Source organism: Eptesicus fuscus, unplaced genomic scaffold (assembly GCF_027574615.1).
Source record: "Eptesicus fuscus isolate TK198812 unplaced genomic scaffold, DD_ASM_mEF_20220401 scaffold_52, whole genome shotgun sequence".
In the NCBI taxonomy this organism is placed as follows: Eukaryota; Metazoa; Chordata; class Mammalia; order Chiroptera; family Vespertilionidae; genus Eptesicus; species Eptesicus fuscus.
The window spans coordinates 52,962-76,751 of NW_026557626.1; the positions used below are offsets into that span (position 1 = coordinate 52,962).

A 23,790-nucleotide genomic window follows, 5' to 3' on the forward strand; every position below is an offset into this window, starting at 1 on the left:
AACCATTGGGTTATATTCTCTGCCAATGTATAGCAGGATGTTCTCATAACTGAAAACACAGCACCATTTCCTGGAGAATCCATGCTACCTCTGGGACTGGCTTTGTGTGTGTGGGTGGGGGAGGGGAGGGAGAGACAGACTTATTTTTAATAAAATCAAAGTGGAAAATTACCCCCAAAATGCAAAAACAGAGACTCACACAATACCAGAACTTCAGGGGTGTGAGTGTGCTGGCCAGAGGCAGGACTTGGCCAAGGTGAACTGGGTGGTGGGCCCAAAGCATCATGGGGCTTCTCCCAGATACAGAAGCAGGTGAAGTTGCAGTGGGCCAGGTGCCTGGGGGATGGGGAGGAGCAGGCTGGAGAGACCTCTGGATGGAGACAGAAGAGCCCTGGCCAGCTCCTCTCAGGCAGACACAGAACCCCAGTCCCTCCCAGGACCTTTCTTGGGGCTCCCCTCTACCAACTCCTGGGAAAAACAGAGCGTGTCCAAGATGAAGTGGGAACATCCCAGGAACAGGCAGAAGAGCATAAGGAGGGGTGGGGTGTGCAGGCAGAGGCCTCTTGTCAGGGAAGCAAGTTAACAATACTCGATGATAAGGCTCGTATTTAGAAGATTAACCTTCCCATGTGCTGGCAGGGTTTCAGAAAAATGGAATTTTCATTACTGGGGGTGGGTCGGGAGGCAAAGTGATTGACCATTTTAGATCACAGTTCCCCAGATGTTAAAATATAACACATTCACTGACACTGGAACAGTTTGGTAAGTGACACATACACCTGTAGAAAGAACTCAACACAATATTCCCAACTGTTTTATTTATAAAACCCCAAACATAGAAATCACTGAAACCATAGGCAGCTCAATAGTTAAAGTGGTTACCCATAGAATACAATATTTCCTGGAAATAAATATTTACATAAACATTAGTGTCGAATCTCAAAATATCTGCGTAGCATGAAGGAAGCCAGTGTTTCTTAAAGAGAATACACCTTTTAGTACCAATAAAATTATGAAAAATATGAATGACTCTATTGTACAGGAAGGTCAATCAATGCCTGCATGGAGGGCTGGGAGGCAGAAAGATTACTAAAGGACTGGAGGTAAATACAGGGTGTGGCAAAGTAGGTTTAACGTTGTTGCTACTGAAAATAATACAATAATTAATAGAGAAGAACACAAAATATAAACTCTGCATGGCCACGGTGCCTCATTTTCTTGGGTGTGATCACATTAACGGAAAGCCACTGGTTTGATTCCAGGTCAGGGCTCATGCGCAGGTTGTGGACTGGATCCCCAGAATTGGGCATGCAGGAGGCAGCTGATCAATGATTCTCTCTCATTGATCTCTCTCCCTTTCTCCTTTCTCTCTCTCTCTCTCTCTCTCTCTCTCTCTCTCTCTCTCTCTCTCTGTCTGAAATCATAAAAGTATGTAAAAAAACAACAAAGTATTGCCATCAAGTTCAATAGGAATGCTGACTACATACAAAAGACATCCTGGGACAGATGGCAGGGTTATCCTTCTTCTACCTTTGCCTTCTTGCCTGTTGAGCAACTACATTATGTGAACACCCTACAGGGGCCAGGGAATACACAACACCATTAGATTATTCTGCCAATGACATCAGCCACACGGAACAGTTTTGGAGGTCCTGAGAATGTCTGCACATGAAGGCCACACAAGCCAGGGGCCCCAGAACATCTGTGGCCTTCTGTTCAGAAGAGGCACTTATCACCTAATTTCCTGCAGGTTTTCCCACTCACTATTGAAACAGTGTTTCTGTCCTCATTGTGGTTCCACCTCAGAGACTGACAACAAATGACACCAGCCTATGAAATGTCAAACTTCCTGGCACATGTCTCCTTGGCAGGACATGGATAGCAGGCTCCCTAACCATTGCTGAGGCTTATGTAGTACATACTGTGAACAGAGAACATGGATCATATTAGTCACAGAAGCAGAGCAAAGGTCTCCTCTTCAGACTGACCTTTGCCCTCACCAATAATCGAGGCACTAGACTGAAAATTAAATGCACAAAGTCACGTGGCCTTTCTTCTCAGGGCACGGGCCGCAATAAGTAATAAGCCAACATTGGACAGAAAGTGATTTCCGGACATTATGTTGTCTTTTCAAACCACATACACTTTTGGATAAACACAATAGCTATTCATCTCTACAATGTGAAAGATCACATTTGTGTTTGCAAATCATCTGTGGCAATGAATAAAACCAAAATGAAAGGTACAAATGTAAAAATACCTTTAAAAAGATTCTAAACTAGAGCACAGGAGAATAAGAGGTTTGCAGGTTGGTGAATAAGAATCCCCCCAAATTTATCAAAGCATAATGTGAGTACCACTATGTCCCTGAAAGAGGTGGCACTTCTTAGCTGAGAAGGGGTGCTCAGGATGAATCCTGGGTCAGGTCCATTTTCTCGTCACAGAGAAATGAATGAAGATACTGCCAAGAGCGTGGAGGAACCATAATGACTTCCAGCAGAAGTGAGAACACAGAATACATTCCCCTGAGCACCCAGGGGCGGTGACCGATGCACACTCCTCAGGTGAGTCAGGTGTTAGAGGTGAAATCTCCTCAGCGACAAAGAGACAGTGACCTCATTTGGGTGGTAAGTCCGGCCATGTTAGCTAGTGCAATGCAGCTCCTTCAAGTCTCACCTGTACCTCAGATTTATGAGGCATCTAGCAGAGTGTATGTTCCCATAAAACGGGTTTACATTCATGAAAAGTGTCTCATAGACCCCCTTAACTGTTCTTATAATAAGTGAGAAAAATAAACCATTCCCTGCACATTTATGGCTTTTCTCCAGTGTGAACTCTGCAGTGTTTAATGAGGTGAGCCCTTTGACTGAAATGCATCCCACATTCACTGCACTCATATGGCTTTTCTCCAGTGTGAACTCTGTGGTGTACAGTGAGGTGAGACCTTTGACTGAAGGACTTCCCACAGTCACTACACTCATAAGGCTTTTCTCCAGTGTGAACTCTGTGGTGTTTAGTGAGGGCAGCCCTTTCCCTGAAATACTTCCCACATTCACTGCACTCATATGGCTTTTCTCCAGTGTGATCTTTGTGGTGTATAGTGAGGTGAGACCTTCGACTGAAGAACTTCCCACATTCACGGCACTCATATGGTTTTTCTCCAGTGTGAACTCTGTGGTGTTTAGTGAGGGCAGCCCTTTCCCTGAAATGCTTCCCACATTCACTGCACTCATATGGCTTTTCTCCAGTGTGATCTCTATGGTGTATAGTGAGGGAAGCCCTTACCATGAAATGCTTCCCACATTCACTGCACTCATACGGCTTTTCTCCAGTGTGAACTCTGTGGTGTATAGTGAGGGTAGAGCTTGAACTGAAATGCTTCCCACATTCACTACACTCATATGGCTTTTCTTCAGTGTGAACTCTGTGGTGTACAGTGAGGGTAGAGCATGAACTGAAATGCTTCCCACATTCACTGCACTCATATGGCTTTTCTCCAGTGTGAACTCTGTGGTGTATAGTGAGGTTACACCTTTGACTGAAGGACTTCCCACATTCACTACACTCATATGGCTTTTCTCCAGTGTGAACTCTGTGGTGTCTAGTGAACTCACACCTTCTACTGAAGGACTTCCCACAGTCACGGCACTTATACCGCTTTTCTCTAATGTGAACTCTGTTGTGTTTAATGAGAGCAGGGCTTTCACTGAAGACCTTCCCACAATCAGTACACTCACAGGGCTTTTCTACAGTGTGAACTCTCCCATGTTGTAGGTGGGTAAAGTTTTGTCTGAAGACTTTCCCACATTTATTAGACTCATTAATCATATCTCCGGAGCAGAGACCTTTCTGATAAGCAACTTTCTGTTTCTGGCTGGCAGCTGTTTCACATTCAACCCACTGGTGATGTCTTTTTCCACTGAGACATTCCTGTGAACTCTCATTGTTACTGTGTGGCTCCTCAGTGTTCAGAGTGGCCTGGTGCTGGAGAAGCCCTGAGATGTCTGGGGAGTCTACCCCAACCTCAGTACTAGCTTCAGGCACCCCAGAGAAGTAGAACCAGCAGGTTGTCACAAGCGAAGCTCTCTCCATATCTTCTTTCCAGGGATTCTCTCCACAGGCATCCTTCTGCTGCTGGTGAGGGTTTGCACTGAAACACAAGTCTCTCACACATGCATCACTTAACAACACATTCTTCTCAAAGTATGCCACTTGTAACTCAGTCAGGTGCAAAATACCTTTTAACACTGAGAAGCACGGCTTACACAGATGGGTCCTCTGGGTGGCTGCAGCTGTCTTGGAAGCCCTGACCTGAGAGTCTCCTACAGACACACTGTGCTCAGAATAGGCCTCCCCATCATCCATTTTATGCCAAGGACCTGAAAACAGAGGAATGATGTGGAAATTAATGGTTAATGTGGTGACAGAGGGAAGTCCCATTATAAAACTGTGTTGCACATAATACATTGGTCTCATGCAACTGGCTGAAAATAGAAGACCTGAAAGATGAACTAATAAGATGCAACTGTGAAGTTCTTGACCACTGAAGATCACAAAACAAGAGAGACTTCAACAGAAATAGAGCAAAATCATGGCAAGCACCACATGGAAGAGAAGCGGACTGTCCAGCTCATTCTGCTGCTAACAGCATTCAGTAGATCTTCTCTGCTGGTGACATGGGCAAGCTGTGCAGAAGGTTGGTTACATCTCATTCCAAGCAAAATTCAATAAACAAGTAGCTGGTGTTTGAGGGGTGTTTAAGCATGAATGTGCTCCTTATAACACTTGCATAGGTCCATGTTGTAGTATACTGCAGAAGGAGATGTGCAGAGGAATAGGTGATGTAAAAAGGACACAAAGGCGAAAGTAGACAATGCTAGGAAGTCACCGATGAAATCACAAATCAGCACAGTGTCCAGTGTGGAAAAGAAAGGAATAAATGAGGTGTGGCCATTGGAACCTGCACCAAACACTGTAGTACAGGAGCAGGATCCCGGTATAATCTGAACACCATCCTTATGTTATACTTCCACTCAGTTGCCACTCAGTTGGGCTAAGCATCCTCTAGGACCATCCTGTATGTTCACCCTGGAGAAACCCAGGGTTCTCCCTGTACCTCCTTTAGTAGAAGTATGTACAAACTAAATATTCTGAGTATCAATGAAAAGACAACAGTGGTGAGCAGCCATCACTTGCCCATAGCATTCAGCTTGCAATAGTATCCAGGGAAGGTAATATTACAAACAATAATTGGAGGGTCTTACAAGAACAGCCCCTGATTCATGTATGTAAAGAAGATAACTGACACAGGGTATTTATCTACAGGAAAGGTTCAGAATGGGAAGCCGTGGATGTGGATAGAGTCACCCTCCCTGGAGTGGAAGAGCAGGAGGGACACATTAAGCGGTCTGTAAGAATGCTGACATCCAGACACTTCCTGCAGTTTCTGAGGCAACTGGTGTCAGGGAGGTTCATGGAGTCTATTGCTCAGGGCTCTCTGCACAGCTCAGCACTGGCAGCCACAGCTCATTTGACAAGACAGTGGGGGAAATGAGCTGAGCCCATGGTCTGGCTTTGAGAGAGAGAGAGTGCAAAGTCTGGAGAATAAATAAAGTGTTGGCGCCGAAACCGGTTTGGCTCAGCGAATAGAGTGTTGGCCTGCAGACTAAAAGATCCTAGGTTCGATTCCCGTCAAAGGCATGTACCTTGGTTGCAGGCACATCACCAGTAGGGTGTGTGCAAGAGGCACCTGATCGATGTATCTTTCTCATCGATGTTTCTAACTCTATCTCTCTCTCTTCCGTTCTGTAAAAAATCAATAAAATATATTTTTTTAAAAAATAGTGGGCATCACCTCAAGACACTAGGAGAGATGTGAAGGTCTTACCTAAGAATGATACAAGTGCAAACACTTCCAGCATCACATCACAGTACAGACGTCTCTGAGCCTCATCAAGGATCTCCCACTCCTCCTGAGAGAAGGCAATGGCCACGTCCTCAAAGTTCATATCCTGTCATAATGGGCACAGCACATCCCATGATAAGATTCTTTCTTGAGATTCCAAGTTTGCCATTCTACCCACCCTGCACATGCATATGCTCCCCTCCTCCCCACATCAGAGAAGAAAGCAGCCCTTGGTCCCATTAAAGTCAATCTCTCCTTATATTCTTACTGATGCTGTGTCTTCCCACAACAATAAAGGCAGAGGAACAGATACAAGTTCCCTGTGCTCTCATCCTCAAATAGGAGTCACACTGCTCCCTTTCAATAATAGTTGGTGTCAGGAACATAGGGTAGGAGGAGATGTTGCACATAATGGGAATGTGATGGATTTGACTCTGGTCTTGTCAGGCAATACCCATGTTGTCCTCCAAATTGTCCCTCCAAGACACCAAACAACATAGTAATGCCGATTGCACTTCTGACCCCAATCCCAGTTGGCTGAGGCCATCACTCTTTATTACCTGCTGCCCATGGTTCTTTGATCCACACTTGTCTCACACAGCTTCATTCCCAAAGGCACAACTTCACTGGTAACACAAATGAGCCATGACGAGGACAGGGTGTTTTCTAATCAGCTTCTTTCCCCAAATTCTAGTTCACCACCTCTGTAATACATTTCTATCTCACCCTTCTCTCTTCTCCTTTCCCCATGCCGGTGGGGATTTTCAAGTGCAGGTGACACTGATGTATGCTCTCTCATTCCTAGTGTTCACTGGGTCAGCCCTCAACAACAAATGGCAGGTGGGCACATATATGGCCTCTAAGCTCTACACTTGTCATGTAGCACCACAGCAACCCATCCTGTTAGAAATTATCCTAAAATTCCCCATATCATGCCATAAAGACACCATCAGAGATGGACGCCCTTTTCATTCATTTGTTTGTCATTGTTAGTGTCCGGTCGCTTTGCTTTTAGTCCCAGGGACCACACTGATGTCATCATCCCCTGTGTGTGACTGTGCCGCTCAGCCCGGGTTCCCCACCTGCCACACTGACAGAGGGCACCTCCCATCCTGTCCTCTGGGTCACTGCATGCTCTGCCCTCAGGAGAACCTTGGCTGCTTGTCCTCACAGGTCCCTAGGCCGTGCTGGTGTCAGATGTGTGTGGATTGACTAGGTGAGTAAAACATATATACTGATTTCAAAGAGAGAGAAATAGGGATATTTTATATATATATATATGTGCACACTAATAAAAAAGTAATATGCCAATTCAACTGGGAGACCTTCCGGATATCCTTCTGGATAAAGCCCCGGGCTTGGCTGTCCTGTAACCATCCCCAAACGACCCTCAGCCCTTTGCCCAGGCCAGCCACACACCCCAGCAGGTCCCCTCACCCTGATGGTGGCGTGGCCAGCCTGTAAATAGCCCTCAGCCCCTCGCTCAGGCTGGCAACGCCCCCAGATCTGGGCCCAGATCAGGGCTCATGCAGGAGGCAACTAATCAAAGTGTTCCTCTCACTTTGATCGTTCTCTCTTTCTTCCCTTTCTCTTCTACATTCTCTAAAATCAATGGAAACATATCCTTAGGCGAGGATAAAAAAAAATGCATATCCTATAAAAGACACATCTTGAAAATCCCTAAAGAAAATTGTCATTTTTTCTTGGTGAAGTGACTGGAGTCGTGTTGATGAAAACACCTTGGTGGCTGTGGTGACTGGCAGTGGCTGCAGCAGCGGGGTGATGGGGCTGGTGCCTTCTCCTGACCAGCCCGGTTTCCTCCCAAAAACGGAGGCCAGACTGCAGCTTAGGCCCGCTACCCGTGGGCAGCGGGATTATCCCGTCAGTAGGACATCCCCTGAGGGCTCCCAGCATGTGAGAGAGGGCAGGTTAGGCTGAGGGACCCCCCACCCCCAGTGCAGGAATTTCATGCGCCGGCCCTTAGTCTATACTAATAAAAAGGTAGTATGCTAATTAGACCAGGAGACATTTCGGACATCCTTCCAGACAAAGCCATGGTGGTGGGGCTAAGGCAGAGGCGGTTAGGGGAGATCAGGCCAGGAGGGGAGGGCATTTGCAGGTGATCAGGCCAGCAGGTGGGGCCAGTTGGGGGTGAGTAGGCCAGTGGCTGGGAGCAGTTGGGCGCAAGCAGGCTGGCAGGGGGACATTTGGGGGCAATCAGGTCGGCAGGGGGACAGTTGGGGGCAATCAGGTTGGCAGGAGGACAGTTGGGGACAAGGAGGCCAGCAGGGGGGAAGTTAGGGGTGAGCAAGCTGGTGGGGGCGGGCAGTTGGGGGTGAACAGATCGGCAGGCAGGGCCAGTTGAGGGCCAGAAGGCCAGCGGGGCGGGATAGTTGGGAGAGAGCAGGTCAGCAAGCAGAGTGCTTAGGGGCGATCAGGCAGGAAGGCAGGTGAGCGGTTAGGAGCCAGCGGTCCTGGATAGCAAGAGGGACATCTTCCTGCGGGTTTAGGCCTGATCCCACAGGGGATCCCACATTGGAGAGGGTGCAGGCCATGCTGAGGGACATTCCCACCCTGACCCCATGCCCATGCACAAAATTCATGCACTGGGCCTCTAGTATATATATCCACTGAGTGGCCAGGTAATTAAGATCTCTGAATGCATGATAATCTTGCCACTGAGTATATATCCTATATAATAAAAGGTTACTATGCAATTTGTCATCTCAGGAGTTCAACCAGCAGGCAGGCTGGCCAACTGCCCATGTCCCCTCCCCCTGGTCTGGCTTTCCAGACCCCAGCCATGAACAAATTCATGCATCAGGGGTCATATATATATATATATATATATATATATATATACACACACACACACACACTGAGTGGCCAGATTATTATGCGTTCAGAGAGATCATGATAATCTGTCCACTGTGTGTATGTGTGTGTGTTTGTGTGTGTGTGTGTATATATATATATATACTGGAGGCCCGGTGCACGAAATTCGTGCACGGAGGCAGGGGTGTCCCTCAGCCCAGCCTGTACCCTCTCCAATCTGGGACCCCTCGAGAGATGTCTGACTGCCCATTTAGGCCCGATCCCAGTGGGATCGGGCCTAAATGGGCAGTTGGTTATCCCTCTCACAATCCAGGACTGCTGGCTCCCAACTGCTTGCCTGCCTGCCTTCCTGATTGCCCCTAACCGCTTCTGCCTGCCAGCCTGATCACCCCCTAAGCACTCCGCTGCCAGCCTGATTGATGCCTAATTGCTCCCCTGCCAGCCTGTTTGCCCCCAACTTCCCTCCTCTGCCAGCCCGGTCACCCCTAACTGCCCTCCCCTGCAGGGTTGATCACCTCCAACTTCCCTCCCTTGCAGGCCGGGTGCCTCCCAACTGCCCTCCCCTGCTGGCCATCTTGTGGTGGCCATATTGTGTCCACATGGGGGCAGGATCTTTGACCACATGGGGGCAGACATATTGTGTGTTGGAGTGGTGGTCAAGCTGCATATTACTCTTTTATTAGATAGGATAGAGGCCTGATGCAGGAGTGGGGGCCAGCTGGTTTGCCCTGAAAGGTGTCCCAGATAAGGGTGGGGGTTCCCTTGGGGCATGGGGCAGCCTGAGCAAGGGGCCTGTGGTGGTTTGCAGGCCAGCCACGTCCCTTGGCAACCCAATCGGAGGCACTGGTATCTGGAATTTACCTTCTACAATTGAAACTTTGTAGCCTTAAACAGAGGCCTGAGCCCGGCCAGGGTGTGTGGAAAGCTTTGCTTTCTCCGTTACTGTGGGCAACCCTGGCCTGGTCTCTCCAGCTCCATGGCTACCGCCATTCTGTTTGAATTTGTTTACCTTCTATAATTGAAACTTTGTAGCTTGAGTGGAGGCTTAGGCCTGTCAAGGGCAGTTGGAAAGCTTGTTTCCCTCTGTTGCCTGGGAAACCTTGCTCTCGGTGGCTGTAGCCATCTTGGTTCGGTTTATTTGCATACTCACCCTGATTGGCTGGTGGGTGTGGCTTGGGCTGGTGGGCAGGGCTTGGTGTAGCAGAGGTATGGTCAATTTGCATATTTGTCTATTATTAGGTAGGATATATATATATATATATATATATATATATATATATTTATAGAGAGAGAGATCTATTTTTTGTTCCATTAATTTTATACATTGTTGTAATTGACATATATATATATAGTTGGAGTTTGTATTACGTTGGAGCTCTGTTCCTATGGCACGACATAATGTAATTTTCGCTGTAAGTCAAAACCCACTTACATAGGCAACTACGTCACTCACATGGCACACATACACAGCAGAAATGAAGTGAAACAGTAAAAAAAATTTAAAAGAAAAATAATAATTGCTGACCCTTACTTGTGGTAAATAAATAATAAAAAGCATAAAGCACACACGTACATATAAGGGTAAATACTGGATTTTCCTTACCTTTACTAGGGTTGTTGGCTTGCACACTGGATGTTGCAAAGTGGGGACAGACAGGCTTACACTAGGCTGCTGCGGGGAGGAGGTTTGAGAGGCAGAACCTGCAGAAGATGCATGTGATACTGGGTTAGGGGAGTCCGGAGAGGCAGGACCTACAGAAGGTGCTGGAGATCCTGGGTCAGGTGAGTCCGGAGATGCAGGAACTGCAGAAGGGGCTGGAGATCCTGGGTCAGGTGAGTCTGGAAAGGCAGAAGCTGCAGAAGGTGCTGGAGATCCTAGGTCAGGTGAGTCTGGAGAAGCAGAACCTGCAGAAGGGGCTGGAGATCCTGGCTCAGGTGAGTCTGGAGAGGTAGAACCTCCAGAAGGTGCTGGAGATACTGGGTCAGGTGAGTCTGGAGAAGCATATGAGGTGGAAGGTACGGGATCTGTTGCGGGCCTCTCCACCATCTTTAATAATGTTCGAGGCTAGTCTGAAAGGATACCTTCTTCTTGTCCTCCCAAATCTCCTTATAACACCGCAGGCTATCCATCACCCCTCTGGCAACGTTAGTGTACCTGTCAATGTTGGGGTCCTGAGCCTCAAACCTTGCCAAAGCATCCTCTATCATGGCAAAGGCCCCAGCTAATTCCTTGCTTGTAAATCTCCTGGGCTCTGGGGTTGGTGTGTCTTCCTCTTCAATGAACTGCTGTTTCAGGTGAGTGAGGTCCTCGGCAGACAGCTCCTCTCCATGAGATGCCAGCAGCTCTGTGACATCCTCAGCCTCCACCTCCAAACCAAGCTGCTTACTCAACTCAACAACATTCTTGATTTCAACCTCCACTGAATCCTCAAAGCCATGGAAATCGTTCACAAACTGGGGACACAATTTTTTCCAAACACCATTCAAGTTCGTCTGCTTAACTTCATCCCAAGAATCAGAAATGTTTTTTACAGCAGCAAGAACATTGTAAGATTTCCAAAAGTCCTTGAGAGTCAACTCTTTATCCTTCTGCGTTGCCCTAAAAGCCATAGCAAATGTCCTTGGGAGGTAGTAGGCCTTGAAAGAGGCAATGACACCTTGGCCCATAGGCTGTAAAAGGGAGGTGGTGTTAGGTGGAAGGTAAACCACCTTGACATTGGGGTGAAAGTCATTCAAATCGGCAGGGTGACAAGGGGCACTGTCCAGCACTAGCAACACCTTAAAGGGCAGCCCCCTGGAAGCACAGTAGTCCCTTGACTTCTGGCACAAAATGGTTGGCGAACCAGTCCTCAAATACGCTGAGTGTCACCCATGCCTTCTTGTTAGACTTCCAGATGACAGGTAGTAGACCCTTCCAGATGCCCTTGAGTGACTTTGGATTCTCGGCCAGACACACTAAGGGCTTCAGCTTGAAGTCACCAGCAGCATTAGCCCCAAGTAGCACACTCACTCTCTCCTTGCTGGCTTTATGGCCTGATTCTGTCTTCTCCTCCTTGGCAATGTACGTACGTGTAGGCATTGGCTTCCAGAACAAGCCTGTCTCATGCACATGAAACACTTGTTTATCACAGTAACCCCCCTCCCTAATGATCTCAGCCAACGCACTAGGAAAATCACCTGCTGCTTTAGCATCACCACTAGCAGCTTCCCCTGGCATCTTAAGATTATGCAAATTAGCACGAGCCATAAAACGCATAAACCAACCTTTGCTAGCCACAAACTCTTCACTTTCACTCCCTTCCCCCTTTTCTTTTTTCAAGGCCTCAAAAAATCTTTCAGCCTTCTCCTGAATCACGATCTGGCTAACTGGGATACGCCCTTGATGCTGCTCATCCAGCCAAAGCACTAATAATCTTTCCATCTCAATGATGAGACCACTCCGCTGCTCTGTAACCACAGTTGATTTCATAGGAGCAGATCCTTTCACATGTTCAAGTACACGCTTTTGATCGCTGATGATCTTCGAGACAGTCATATGACTTAAGCCAAGCAACCGGCCAATGTGTGTAGGTGTTTCCCGCTCTTCTGAGCGTCTTATTATGTCTCCTTTCACTTCCATTGTGAGGACTTTCCTTCTTTTTGTAGCACTGCCATCAGAAGAATCTGCCTTATGCTTAGGAGCCATAAGGACGGGCAAAACGTGTTCAAAATAACAATACAAACAAAAGAGAGAGAATGAAGCACAATCCAAATGGCTTATAAACGGAGACTGAATGACAGCGTCTTCCTTGTATAGCACCGCGTGATGACTTATTCATCCACTCCGCTGGACAACTGGTTCCCGGGCGAACAGCGTGCAAACGCCTTACATCGAATGACAGAAATACTTTTTTATATAAATAAATTTCAGATGGCGACGTAATCACAAAACAACGTATGTCGAGTCCGAAGTAACCCGAGGACTGTCTGGAGACAGAGAGAGAGAGAGAGAGAGAGAGAGAGAGAGAGAGAGAAATTTATTTTTTGTTCCATTACTTGTGTACATTGTTTGATTAACTCTTGTAATTGATGTGACCAGGGTTGGAGCTTGCAACCTTCCATTATTGAAATTATTCGCTGACCCACTTAGCTGTTTGGCCTCGGTCAGACATATGTGACATTTTAAGTAACAACCCAATAATGTACCTGAGAACAGATAGATACCAAAACCATCATGATGACTTAGATAGTGGTGGAAGGCTAGAATAGCATTCATGGGATTTCAAAAGTGTCTTTTTTACAGGGAAATATTTAAAGTAAGCTATATCACTGTCAGACTGTATTACTGCATCTATTATTTTATAGGCCGAGAATGAAGCTCTGATAAGGTCAGTAGGAACTTGCTATCAGCAATGCAGGCTGCAGGGAAACACCAAAAGTGTATTTTTTTAAATGTCCATTTTAAATAAATTCTACTTAAATCCATCTTTAGAAAAGGTTTAATCTTGATGCTTCCCAATAATTTTACTGTTTTATTGTGAAAAGTTTTGAACATATTTGGTGCTACTGAATCAGCATATTGAAAATAAAATATAATGATGTACTATTGAAATATTCAAAATCACCATTTTGGCTGTTTGAACCTCACAAGGATGCGAGTATTAACACCACGGATATTAATAAAGTTTACAAACGTCCCATAATCAGTACACGCATATAGCTTTTCTCCAGGGTTAACTCTCTTGTGGATAAGGAGGTGATTATTGCAGGTAACAGATTTCCCACATTCACTACTCTCATAAGGTTTTGCACCACTGTGAGCTCTCTGCTAATGAGTGAAGTTACTGCGTTCCATTGCCTAAAGAACTTCCTACAGTCACTACACTCTCAGGGCTTTTCTCCACTGTGAACTCTCTGGTATTGAGTGAAGTTACTGTGTTGCCTAAAGAACTTCCCACAGTCACTACACTCTTAGGGCTTCTCTCCACTGTGAACTCTGTGGTGTTGAATGAGCGTAAACCTGTGTATAAATGACTTCCCGCAGTCATTATGCTCATGACTTTTCTCCAGTGTGAACTCTCCTGTGGATAAGGAGGTGATTATTGTGGGTAAAAGCTTTCCCACATTCACTACACTCCTAAGGTTTTCACCGGTGTGAACTCTCCGGTGTGGAGTGATGGTACTGCTTTGATTGAAGGACATCCTGCAATCACGACACTCATACAGCTTTTCTCCAGTGTGGACGTGGTTGTGGAATGAGTTTGGACCTCAGGATGACGGACATCCCATGATCACTACACTCCTATGGCTTTCCTACAGTGTAAACTCTTCTATGATGAATGAGGTTAAAGATTTCTCTGAAAGATTTCCCATATTCGTTACACTTATAATTCACTTCATAAAGGTCAGGCTACTGAAGATCACAAAACAAGGAAGACCTCAAACGAAATGACACACACATGGCAAGCCCCACATGGAAGAGAAGCAGGATTGTCAGCTCATTCTTCTGCTAACAGTGTTCAGCATGGTTTGTCTGCTGGTGACATGGAAAGCTGTGCTGAAATATGATTATTGTCATTGCAAGTAATCTCTCTCTCTCTCTATGTATATCTATCTCTATCTCTATATCTATATTTATATCTATATATACGTACAAAGGATAATATACAAAGTGTCCCCTCGGGGGTTCAACCAGGAGAACACTCGCTCGCAATGACGTGCGCTGACCACCAGGGGACGGTGCGGAACATGAAGGGTGACTAATGGCAACAGCAGGGCGCTGAGGGAGGGAGGGAAGGAGGAGGCGGGCAGGTGGGGGGAACCATGCCCTGGCAGTATGCATGCAGTGAGGAATGGAAGAGGTGGGGAGGCAAGGAATCTGATTGACTCTGATCACAGGCCAGGCCTAGGGACCCCATGAACAAATTTCATGCGCCAGGCCTCTAGTATTCAATAAATTAGTAGCTGGTGTTAAAGAACTATTTAAGCTCGTATGTACATCTCATAACACATGTACAGGTCAATGTTAGAGAATACCGAAGACGGAGCAATGCAGTGGAACTGGTGATGCAAAAAGGCCACACAGGTGAAGGTAGTCAAAGGCCAGGAGGTCACAGGTGAAATAACAAGTCAGCACAGTGTCAAGTATGGCACAGAAAAGGTAGAAATGTGCTATTCCCCATGGTACTTGCACCTAAACACCGTTGGAAATGAGCAGGTGCTTGGTATGATCTAAACACCACCCTGATACCATATTTAGCCCACATTTGTAACGCAAAAGGCCCAGGCCTCTTCTGAGACCATCCTGCATGTTCACCCTGTAAAATAAATCAGGGTTCATCCTGCATATTCCCCTCTACAAGTATGTACAACAGAAATATTCCAAGTGTTAATGAAAGATGACAGGGATGGGCAGCCAGCACTGGCCTAGAGCCATTCGGCTTGCAGTCGTATTTAAGGAAGATAATATTACAAACAACGGAAGTGTGATCTTTTAAGAACAACTCAAGCTTCATGGACGTAAAGACCATAACCTGGCACAGGCAGTCACCAAAGACCTTTGCCTGGAGGAAGCAGGTAGAAATAGAAGCCATGGATCTGGACATAGTCACCCTGACAGGGAGAGGAATAGCAGGTGGGACCCATTAAGCTGTCTGTAAGACACATCCTGCACTGTCTGAGGCAATGTTTGTGGAGTCCTTCGCTCAGGGCTCTCCACAGACCTCACCCATGGCAGCCACAGCACATCTGACAGGACAGTGGGGGAAATGAGCAGAGCCCAGGGTCTGGCTGTAGAAGAATGAAAGCTACATCAGAGGAATAAAGGAAGAGAGAACATCACCCCAGGACACTGGGAGAATGTGAAGGTCTTACCGACAGATGATACAAGTGCAAACACTTCCAGCATCACAATGCAGTACAGAAGTCTCTGAGGCTCACCAAGAAGTCTCCATTCCTCCTGAGAGAAGAAAATGGCCACATCCTCAACGTTCATATACCGTCATAATGGGGACAGTACAGCCCATGATCAGATTCACTCCTAAGGGTCCAACTCTGTCATATTGCCACCCTCCACATCAATCTGCTCTCTCCACTCCACACACCAGAGAAGATAACAGGGCTTCATCCCATGAAGGTCACGGTCATGTTATATTTCTACTGATATTTTGTCTTCCCACAATAAAGGCAGTTGAGCAGATAGAAGATAACTGAGCTCTGGAATTCACATGTATGCCACACTTCCTCTTGACAGTAGAGTGGGTGTCAAGAACATAGGGTAGGAAGAGATGTTGGCCATACAGGGAGGGTGAGTGATTTGATACGGGTCTTATCAGGCAATACCCGTGCAGTCCCTCAGATTGTTCCTCAAAGACACCAAGTACATTGCATCAAACTTCACCCTTACAACCACAATCCCAGAGTGCTGAGTCCATAGCTTTGTGTTACCTGCTGCACAGAGTTCTTTGAACAACACTTCTCTCACACTGCTTCTTTCCCAGAGGCACAACTTCAAAGGCAACACAAATTTGCATTGGCGAGGACAGGTTGTTTCTTAATCACCTTATTTTCCAAATTCATAGATTACCTTCTCCATAATCCATTTCTGTCTTACCCTTCTCCCTTACCCATGCCCATGGAGAATTTCAAGCCTGGGGAACACTGATGTATAATATCTCATTCTTAACCATCACTGTGTCACCCCCAACTACAAAAGGCAGGTGGGTACATAAATGTCATCCAAGCCCTGAACATGGCAGGTGGCACCAAAACATCACCCTTTCCAGGCATTATCCAAAAATCACCCTTATTTTATCGCCCAGACTCCACCAGAAATGGACTCTCCATACTTTCACTCTTATGTCACTGTCACTGTGCTCTGGCCATGAAGTCACACTCCCTCTCCAAGTGCTCATCACTCTTCCTGCCGCACCTCTCTCACACCTGCACTGCGACAGTCCCGCCCCCTGTGATCCTCTCCTCACCCTCTTACTCATTACTCAGCATGTGTGGTCCAGAGAACGCTTGCCAAATTCCAACAGGATCAAGTACGGCCCAGACTCTGACAGTCCACACTCACAGATGCAGCCTGGAGTTGAAAGGGCAGAGCAGGACAGCACAAAATGTACTGTACCCTCCACCCTGTGTAACTATGTATATAACTCCTTTTTCTTAGAAAACCGCGAGAATGTAACAATTGCATGAATCTGCCAATAGGAATGTAGAGAGATGGACTCAGTCCACCTTAAGCAAGCTACCCAGTGTGCCTTTGTGTAACTGGACCCCTCACCCTACCCCTGACCAATCATAAACACTCTCCCTGCCCACTGCTTGAGACCCCCTTAAAGCCTTTGTGTTGGCGAGAGAATCTCTCTTGGTCCCCGGTGAGCGCTGGAGATGAGAGCTCGTGCTAGCACGAATAAAGGTTCTCTTGCAGTTACAGCGGGTCTTGGCTCCTTCCTGGGGGGTTTTTGGGGATTCTGAACACTGGGCATTACATTTGGGGGCTCGTCCGGGATCCCCAAGCCCTCCGAGGGACCCCCAAACCCGGAGAACCTGACTGGCCACGGTAGGTGTCTGTCTTTTGTCCCTTGTGTGAGCTCAAATCTGAATTTCTGGCAGTGCCCGAAGCGGTCTAGGCAGACGTGCTGGAGGACCACGGGCTAGAGGCATCGGGAGACGTCTCGATCCTCTTTCAGGAGGGATGTGTATGCCCCTCAGTTTCTGGGACGAGGTGGGTCGCTCCCGCCGGTCGGCGTGAGGCCGTCGTCCACGCTTCTGGTTCTGCTCCAACGGACTCGCGTTGGAAAGATTTTCTTAAGGATCCTCTGTTTGTGTGTGTTGATTTGTTTTTGTTTTGTTTTGTGGACTCTCTTGACGGACATTATGGGACAGACTCAGTCCACTCCAAGTGAGTGGAAAGGGGAGCTTAATCTCCCCCCCCACCCCGCCCCCGAAAGGCCATAAAGCTTCCTCAGGCAAATTAATCAGGTGTCTGTTTAAACTCTGGTAAATATCTAGTAGGAGTCAAAAACTCGGACTGTTTGGTATATAAATATAAATGTGAAAATATTTGTTATCTCTTTCTGCTGTTTAATTTATTTAAAGATAGGGCGGACCTGCTGTGGCGGAATACAAAGGTCTTTAGCAGCTGCTGAGACACCTTTTTCAGAGTCTTTGTTCTCCGTCAGAGAGGGAATCAGCCCACTTAGATGATAAAAATTCCTCTGTTTGTATAAATGAAGGTTTCAGTTTGCTCTGATTTGTGAATTTACTGTATTAAATTGAATTTTAAAGTTCTAAGGTTGATTTAAAAGTATCCATTTATAACATTTCAAAGAACAAAGGAACTTTTATTTACAGCTTCCTTATCTCTTTTGGTGCTCGGAGACTCCCAGCTAACAACTTCACAGGGCGGAAAGATTTACAGGCCTGTGACATCATAGTCCAACATGGAACTAAGGCTGAAGTTACTATTAACTCTTTATAGACCCCGTTAACCGTTTGTTTAACTTACTGTTTTCAGTTATTAGGATCCTCAGAGAGGACATAACCTGGACTTTCCCTTCCTCTCTCATCCTGATTCTAACAGCACCTGTAACTGGATTAAAAATCTTTTCTTTCAGGAGGCCACCCAGGCTTTAAGCTCACAAGAAATCTTCTGCGAGAGGAGAGAGGGACCCCCCAGAAGGGGCTGGAGGCTCTCCCTCCTGCGAGAGGAGAGAGGGACCCCCCGGAAGGGGCTGGAGGCTCTCCCTCCCAACAGGTGTTTGTTTTGTGTTTTGTCATGTTGGTATCAGGACTGTTTGTTTTGTCTTTTTGTCTTATATTTTCTGTCATAATTGGGCCCTATATGTATATATTATTTATTGAATTTTGATTTGTCAAGGTTTTGTCAGTTTGTTATCAGTTTGTTAAAATCCTCTTAGAGGACATTGAGTGGTTCTTCCCTTCCAGTTTAACCTTTGACTGTGTGATTGAATTACGGAGCTTTTATCAAGGTTTTGTCTCTCCTGAAACAACGCTCCATGTGTAACCTGTCCCTCCCTGAGCCGGACTGCAGGATGATTTTTCCTTCAACACACTGGTCCCGCCCACTGGCCTATGGCAGAAGCCAGAAAAAGCGACGATAGGAAAGGGAGGCCCCCATCAGGGGACTTAGAGGCAGTGTTCCTGTTATCTGCTTAGATCCCAAGAATATAAGAATACTTATTTACTAAAATGATATAAGGACAGATGTTTGTTTGATATTTTGTTGTCTGCCTGGTTATAATTATTTGTTCATATATAGAAGAAAAAAACAACAACACATTTAATTTGTTTAAGGCTGAGTGCTCTGACAGGTAGCAATCCCCCCGAGTGGCCACTGGGATTCTTTTTTCCCAGGGGTGTTTTCTCTCTGTCAGAGGGGGAATCGGCCTGCCTAACAACATTTCTGTCTATATTTATTAATTTAAAGATATAAAGTTATAACAATTGTAATCCAAAGAGACTTAAAGCAGGGACCACATTCTAAAATTAACTATAAGAAGGAAGCTGGAGCTGACAAAGTCACCAAGTCTGCCCAGCAAGCTCAAAACCTAAATGAATCTTATTTCTGACACCCGCCACCACCCAGTCTTAATCAGTGGTGGAGGAACGGTCTCAGAAGTGTTTGTCTCAATTGGCCATTAAGTTTGATATGATTATTGTACATTGTAAAACCTTTAAAAGAAAAGGAAAATATTTTATAGGCCACTTGGTCCTTGTGTGTGTGTGGCAACTCTTAAGTTATAATTTTGAAATCAGTAATTTTTAATAAAACACACTCAAGCAGAGTGGCTTTTCAGAAAGGTCAGGGAGTCTGATTACAGTGTAGGGGTCACCGGTTCCCCCACACCACCTTCGTTAGCAGGAGGCAAGCACTTTTCCCAGTGGGAACAGAGAGTGGGCTGCCAGATGAAAACGCCTCGGTGGGACCCGCGCCACGCTCCCTGCCTCCGCCCACCCGGTGTCCCTCCCCTCCAGGGGTTGTTTTAAGTGGCTAGAGGCAGCAACAAGGAGGGAAATTCCCTTGTGACCCCCTCCGCCCCAATGAGACCCAAGAACCCTCGGCAACTCCTTGGACACTTTTCACCGTGTTCTGTTAGGGGGCTTAAAGGCGGCAGCTAGAAATTCCCCATTCCAGGCTTATCAGAATCTGATATTCTTATCTATAGGAAAAATATGACAGTTTGAAATTCAAGCGGCTGAGCCTGCTCCCTTCTCCCTCTGCCTTTTCTAAATATTTTAAAGTAATAAAAGATTTGAGGCACAGTTATGCATTTTTTTAAGACATAGAAGCAGAGGCACAGGAAGAGAAAATGTCCTGGCAGGTTAGCTAGAGAAGCAGAAAGGGGAGACTCAGACTCCAAGGGTCTTTAACTTAGAAGAAAAGGACTGACAGGACCGGGGTTCCTTTCTATTAAGCCTCCAGGGTAACCTTACAAGTTGGGGGCAAACCTGTTAGTTTCCTGGTGGACACTGAAACAGCCTATTCAGTCTTGACAGGGCCTATGGGACCCGTAACCTCTAAGAAGACAGCAGTCCAGGAAGCCACCGGACAAATTGCCTGTTTTCCTTAGACATCAAAAAGGACTATGGACCTCGGAAAGAACACGGTAACTCATTCATTTCTGGTCATGCCAGAATGCCCGTACCCCCTATGTAGATGTGACCTCCTACAGAAACTATTTGGACTGCCATCATATCCATTGCGGGGGATGAAGCGGGAATTATTAGGGGCAGTTAGATACTACAACCTATGGATACTGGGGCTCATAGGGATTGCTAAACCTCTAGACTCAAGTACTGGGGGAACGCAGCCACTGAACTAGACCGAAGTAGAACAATGGGCCTTTAAGGAGCTAAAGAAAGCTCTCATCTCAGCACCTGCCCTAGCCTTGCCAGACCTCACGAAGCCCTTCCACCTCCACGTGAGTAAGGTAAGAAGCATTGCCAAAGGGGTTCTCACTCAGACTCTAGGTCCCTGGAAGAGACCTGTAGCCTGTCTGTCTAAGAAACTAAACCCCGTGGCAGCAGGGTGGCCAGCGTGCCTCTGGGCAGTAGCCACCACAGCATCGCTGGTAAAGAAGGCAGATAAGCAAACTCTGGGCCAGGAACTAGCCCTAATAATACCCCATGGTGTGGAGGCCCTCCTTCGAGGTGCCCTGGAGAGATAGATGTCAAACACCAGGATCACCCAGTGCCAAGCTCTTCTCCTGGACCAGCCCTGCATCCGGTTCCATAAGACACTGGCCATCAACCCCTGCCAGCCTGCTTCCAGAGCTTCCAGATGATGAGCCAGAGGAACCCATTCATGACTGCACAGAGGTAACAGACGCAGTACAAACGGCTCGTCCAGACCTGAAAGATGCCCCACTATCATCACCAGACAAGGTACTGTTCACGGTTGGGAGCAGTTATGTTCAGGATGGCATCCGATGTGCAGGGGCAGCAGTAGTCACCCTGAACCGCACCATTTGGGCGCAGTCCCTAAATAGGGGAACCATAGCACAAAAGGTCGAGCTTTTGGCCTTAATCCAGGCCCTCCAATAGGAACACAGTGCCATCCACCAGAAAAGAGGGTTACCAACTGCAATAAAAAAGGAAATTAAAAATAAGGAAAACATTTTAGCCACATTAAAGGTCATCTGGCTCTCAAGGGCAGTTGCAATAGTGCACTGCAAAGGACATCAGAAAGGGAAGACAATTGAAGCCAGAGGAAATAGAGCCGCAGACTAAACTGCCAAGGAAGCCGCCCAAAAACCAGTGGGGCCTTTACAAGTTTTAGTAACCCTGCCGTACCTGGACCTATGCAGACCCCCTCCTACACCAAACAAGAGGAGGAATTGGCAGAACAGAAGCAAGCCATTAAAGAACCGGATGGCTGGTGTACCCTACCAGATGACAGACTGTTGGTCCCAGAGGCTATAGGTTGGACATTAGTTACCCAGTTATACCAGGCTACCCACTTGGCGTCACCAAGACTTCTGAAGTTCTACAAGGCAGGTACTCTTAGATAAAATAATTAAAAGCATAGTCACTAGAAGTAATGTCTGTGCACAGGTAAATGCTAAGCAAGGTAAGAGGGTCCCCCTGAGAATTCGGGCCCCAAGGAAATTCCCCAGGAGAGCATGGGAGGTAGATTTCACAGAGATTAAGCCACTAGCGTCAGGGTATAAGTACCTGCTAGCTCTCATAGACACCTTCTCGGGTTGGGTTGAAGCATACCCCACTAGGACAGAAACTGCCTCTATAATTGTCAAGAGATTACTCCAGGAGATTATACCTAGATTCAGGCTGCCAGTAGTCATAGGATCAGATAACAGCCCCGCCTTTTGTAGCCAAGATATCTCAAAATATAGCTCAAGCCTTAGGACAGCCATGCGCGAGACTAAAAAAAGAATTTAACTGAATTTACCCTAGAAACCAGTGAAAACTGGACCAACCTCCTACCCTTCACCCTCTTATGGGCCAGGTGTACCCCCTACCGGTAGGGGTTTCCCCCTTTTAGAGATCATATATGATAGACCTCCCCCTGCCGCTTCCTTTCCAGGGTCAGGAAGAAACTGAAAGCTGGAATTCATAACCATTCCCTTACTCAAGTCCTTACAGGCTCTGCAGTATACCCAGAGAGCCACCCATAAGCTTGTTCCTGTACAACCCTTCCAGCCCAAGGACTCGGTATAGGTAAAGAAGTTCACTGCCCAAGGACTCACCCCAACCTGGAAGGGATGCTACACTGTTATCCTGAGCACGCCCACGGCTGTTGAAGTAGACGGCGTCCAGACCTGGCTACACCACTCCCAGCTCCTGCACCAGGAAACGGCCTAGATCCTGGCAACCAGCGGCCTCACCCGTGAGATCCCTAGCCTGGGCTCCACGCAGGCCAGGAGGAAACTCAACACCTGCAGGAGAAGAACTGGAATTCACTGTGGACAGTACTGTTGGGGACTGTAGTACTAAAGGCCTTAACCAAAAGTAAAAGACAAAGTAAAAATGCAAACCGTCTCATGATTGAGCCGGGTGTCCCAAGACAAGGGGGGAATGAAAGGGCAGAGCAGGACAGCACAAAATGTACTGTACCCTCCACCCTGTGTAACTATGTATATAACTCCTTTTTCTTAGAAAACCGCGAGAATGTAACAATTGCATGAACCTGGAATGTAGAGAGATGGACTCAGTCCACCTTAAGCAAGCTACCCAGTGTGCCTTTGTGTAACTGGACCCCTCACCCTACCCCTGACCAATCATAAACACTCTCCCTGCCCACTGCTTGAGACCCCCTTAAAGCCTTTGTGTTGGCGAGAGAATCTCTCTTGGTCCCCGGTGAGCGCTGGAGATGAGAGCTCGTGCTAGCACGAATAAAGGTTCTCTTGCAGTTACAGCGGGTCTTGGCTCCTTCCTGGGGGGTTTTTTGGGGATTCTGAACACTGGGCATTACAGAGTCCTGCTCTGAAGGCCTCTCTCCAGGACTGTTTTTCCCTTAAATCTAACCTATGAAGAACCACAGTCAGATCTCAGATACTCAGACCTCCCCTCCCCTGGTGCTCCAGGGTTCAATGGGGTCAGGCTGAAAGAACGCTGGGAGCAGAGAGGACTCTGGGAGACGCGGAGGCCCCAATCCCGGCCTGATGGTGCTCAACAAGCTTCAGACACACCCTGCACAGCAAGGACGCTGCCTCCCAGGCCTCCTCCTACTCACCACGAGTGGGCTGAAGCCTGTGAGTCCTGGAAGAAACTGAAGAGGTCCAAATGCCGGCCAGGAGCAGGAAGGCGGAAGTCCCGCCCTAAAGGGATGCACCAACACAAAGTGTCCTTTAGCTCTGCCCAAGTGCACGCATTGCTTTCTGGGTAATGTAGTTATCTCAAATGCCAAGGGGTGGGCTATCATCCCAGCCAATGACATTGGTGAATAAAGGTGGTGTGGTTCAGCAAGTGGCACTGGGGAAGGATGGTGAAGGGGAAGGAGAAGATGATGATGCGTGCACGAATTCATACACTGGGCCTCTCTCTCTCTCTCTCTCTCTCTCTCGGTCTCTCTCTCGGTCTCT

General features: G+C 47.1%; 1 protein-coding gene and 1 long non-coding RNA gene across 2 annotated transcripts; both read right to left on the bottom strand.

The window, feature by feature from the left end:
* Nucleotides 1-1,374: 1,374 nt before the first annotated feature.
* LOC129148468 (zinc finger protein ZFP2-like) lies at nt 1,375-3,767 on the bottom strand. The gene is made up of 2 exons (XM_054713449.1): nt 3,751-3,767; nt 1,375-3,676 (listed from the first exon to the last, which is right to left on the bottom strand). The coding sequence occupies exons 1-2, from the start codon at nt 3,765-3,767 to the stop codon at nt 2,812-2,814; spliced, it is 882 nt and encodes a 293-aa protein (XP_054569424.1). The 3' UTR covers nt 1,375-2,811.
* A 12-nt stretch (nt 3,768-3,779) lies between these two features.
* Nucleotides 3,780-6,007, bottom strand: LOC129148491 (uncharacterized). Its single transcript, XR_008555474.1, has 2 exons — nt 5,888-6,007; nt 3,780-4,379 (listed from the first exon to the last, which is right to left on the bottom strand). It is a non-coding gene; the product is annotated as an uncharacterized LOC129148491 (long non-coding RNA).
* Between the last annotated feature and the right edge of the window lie 17,783 nt (nt 6,008-23,790).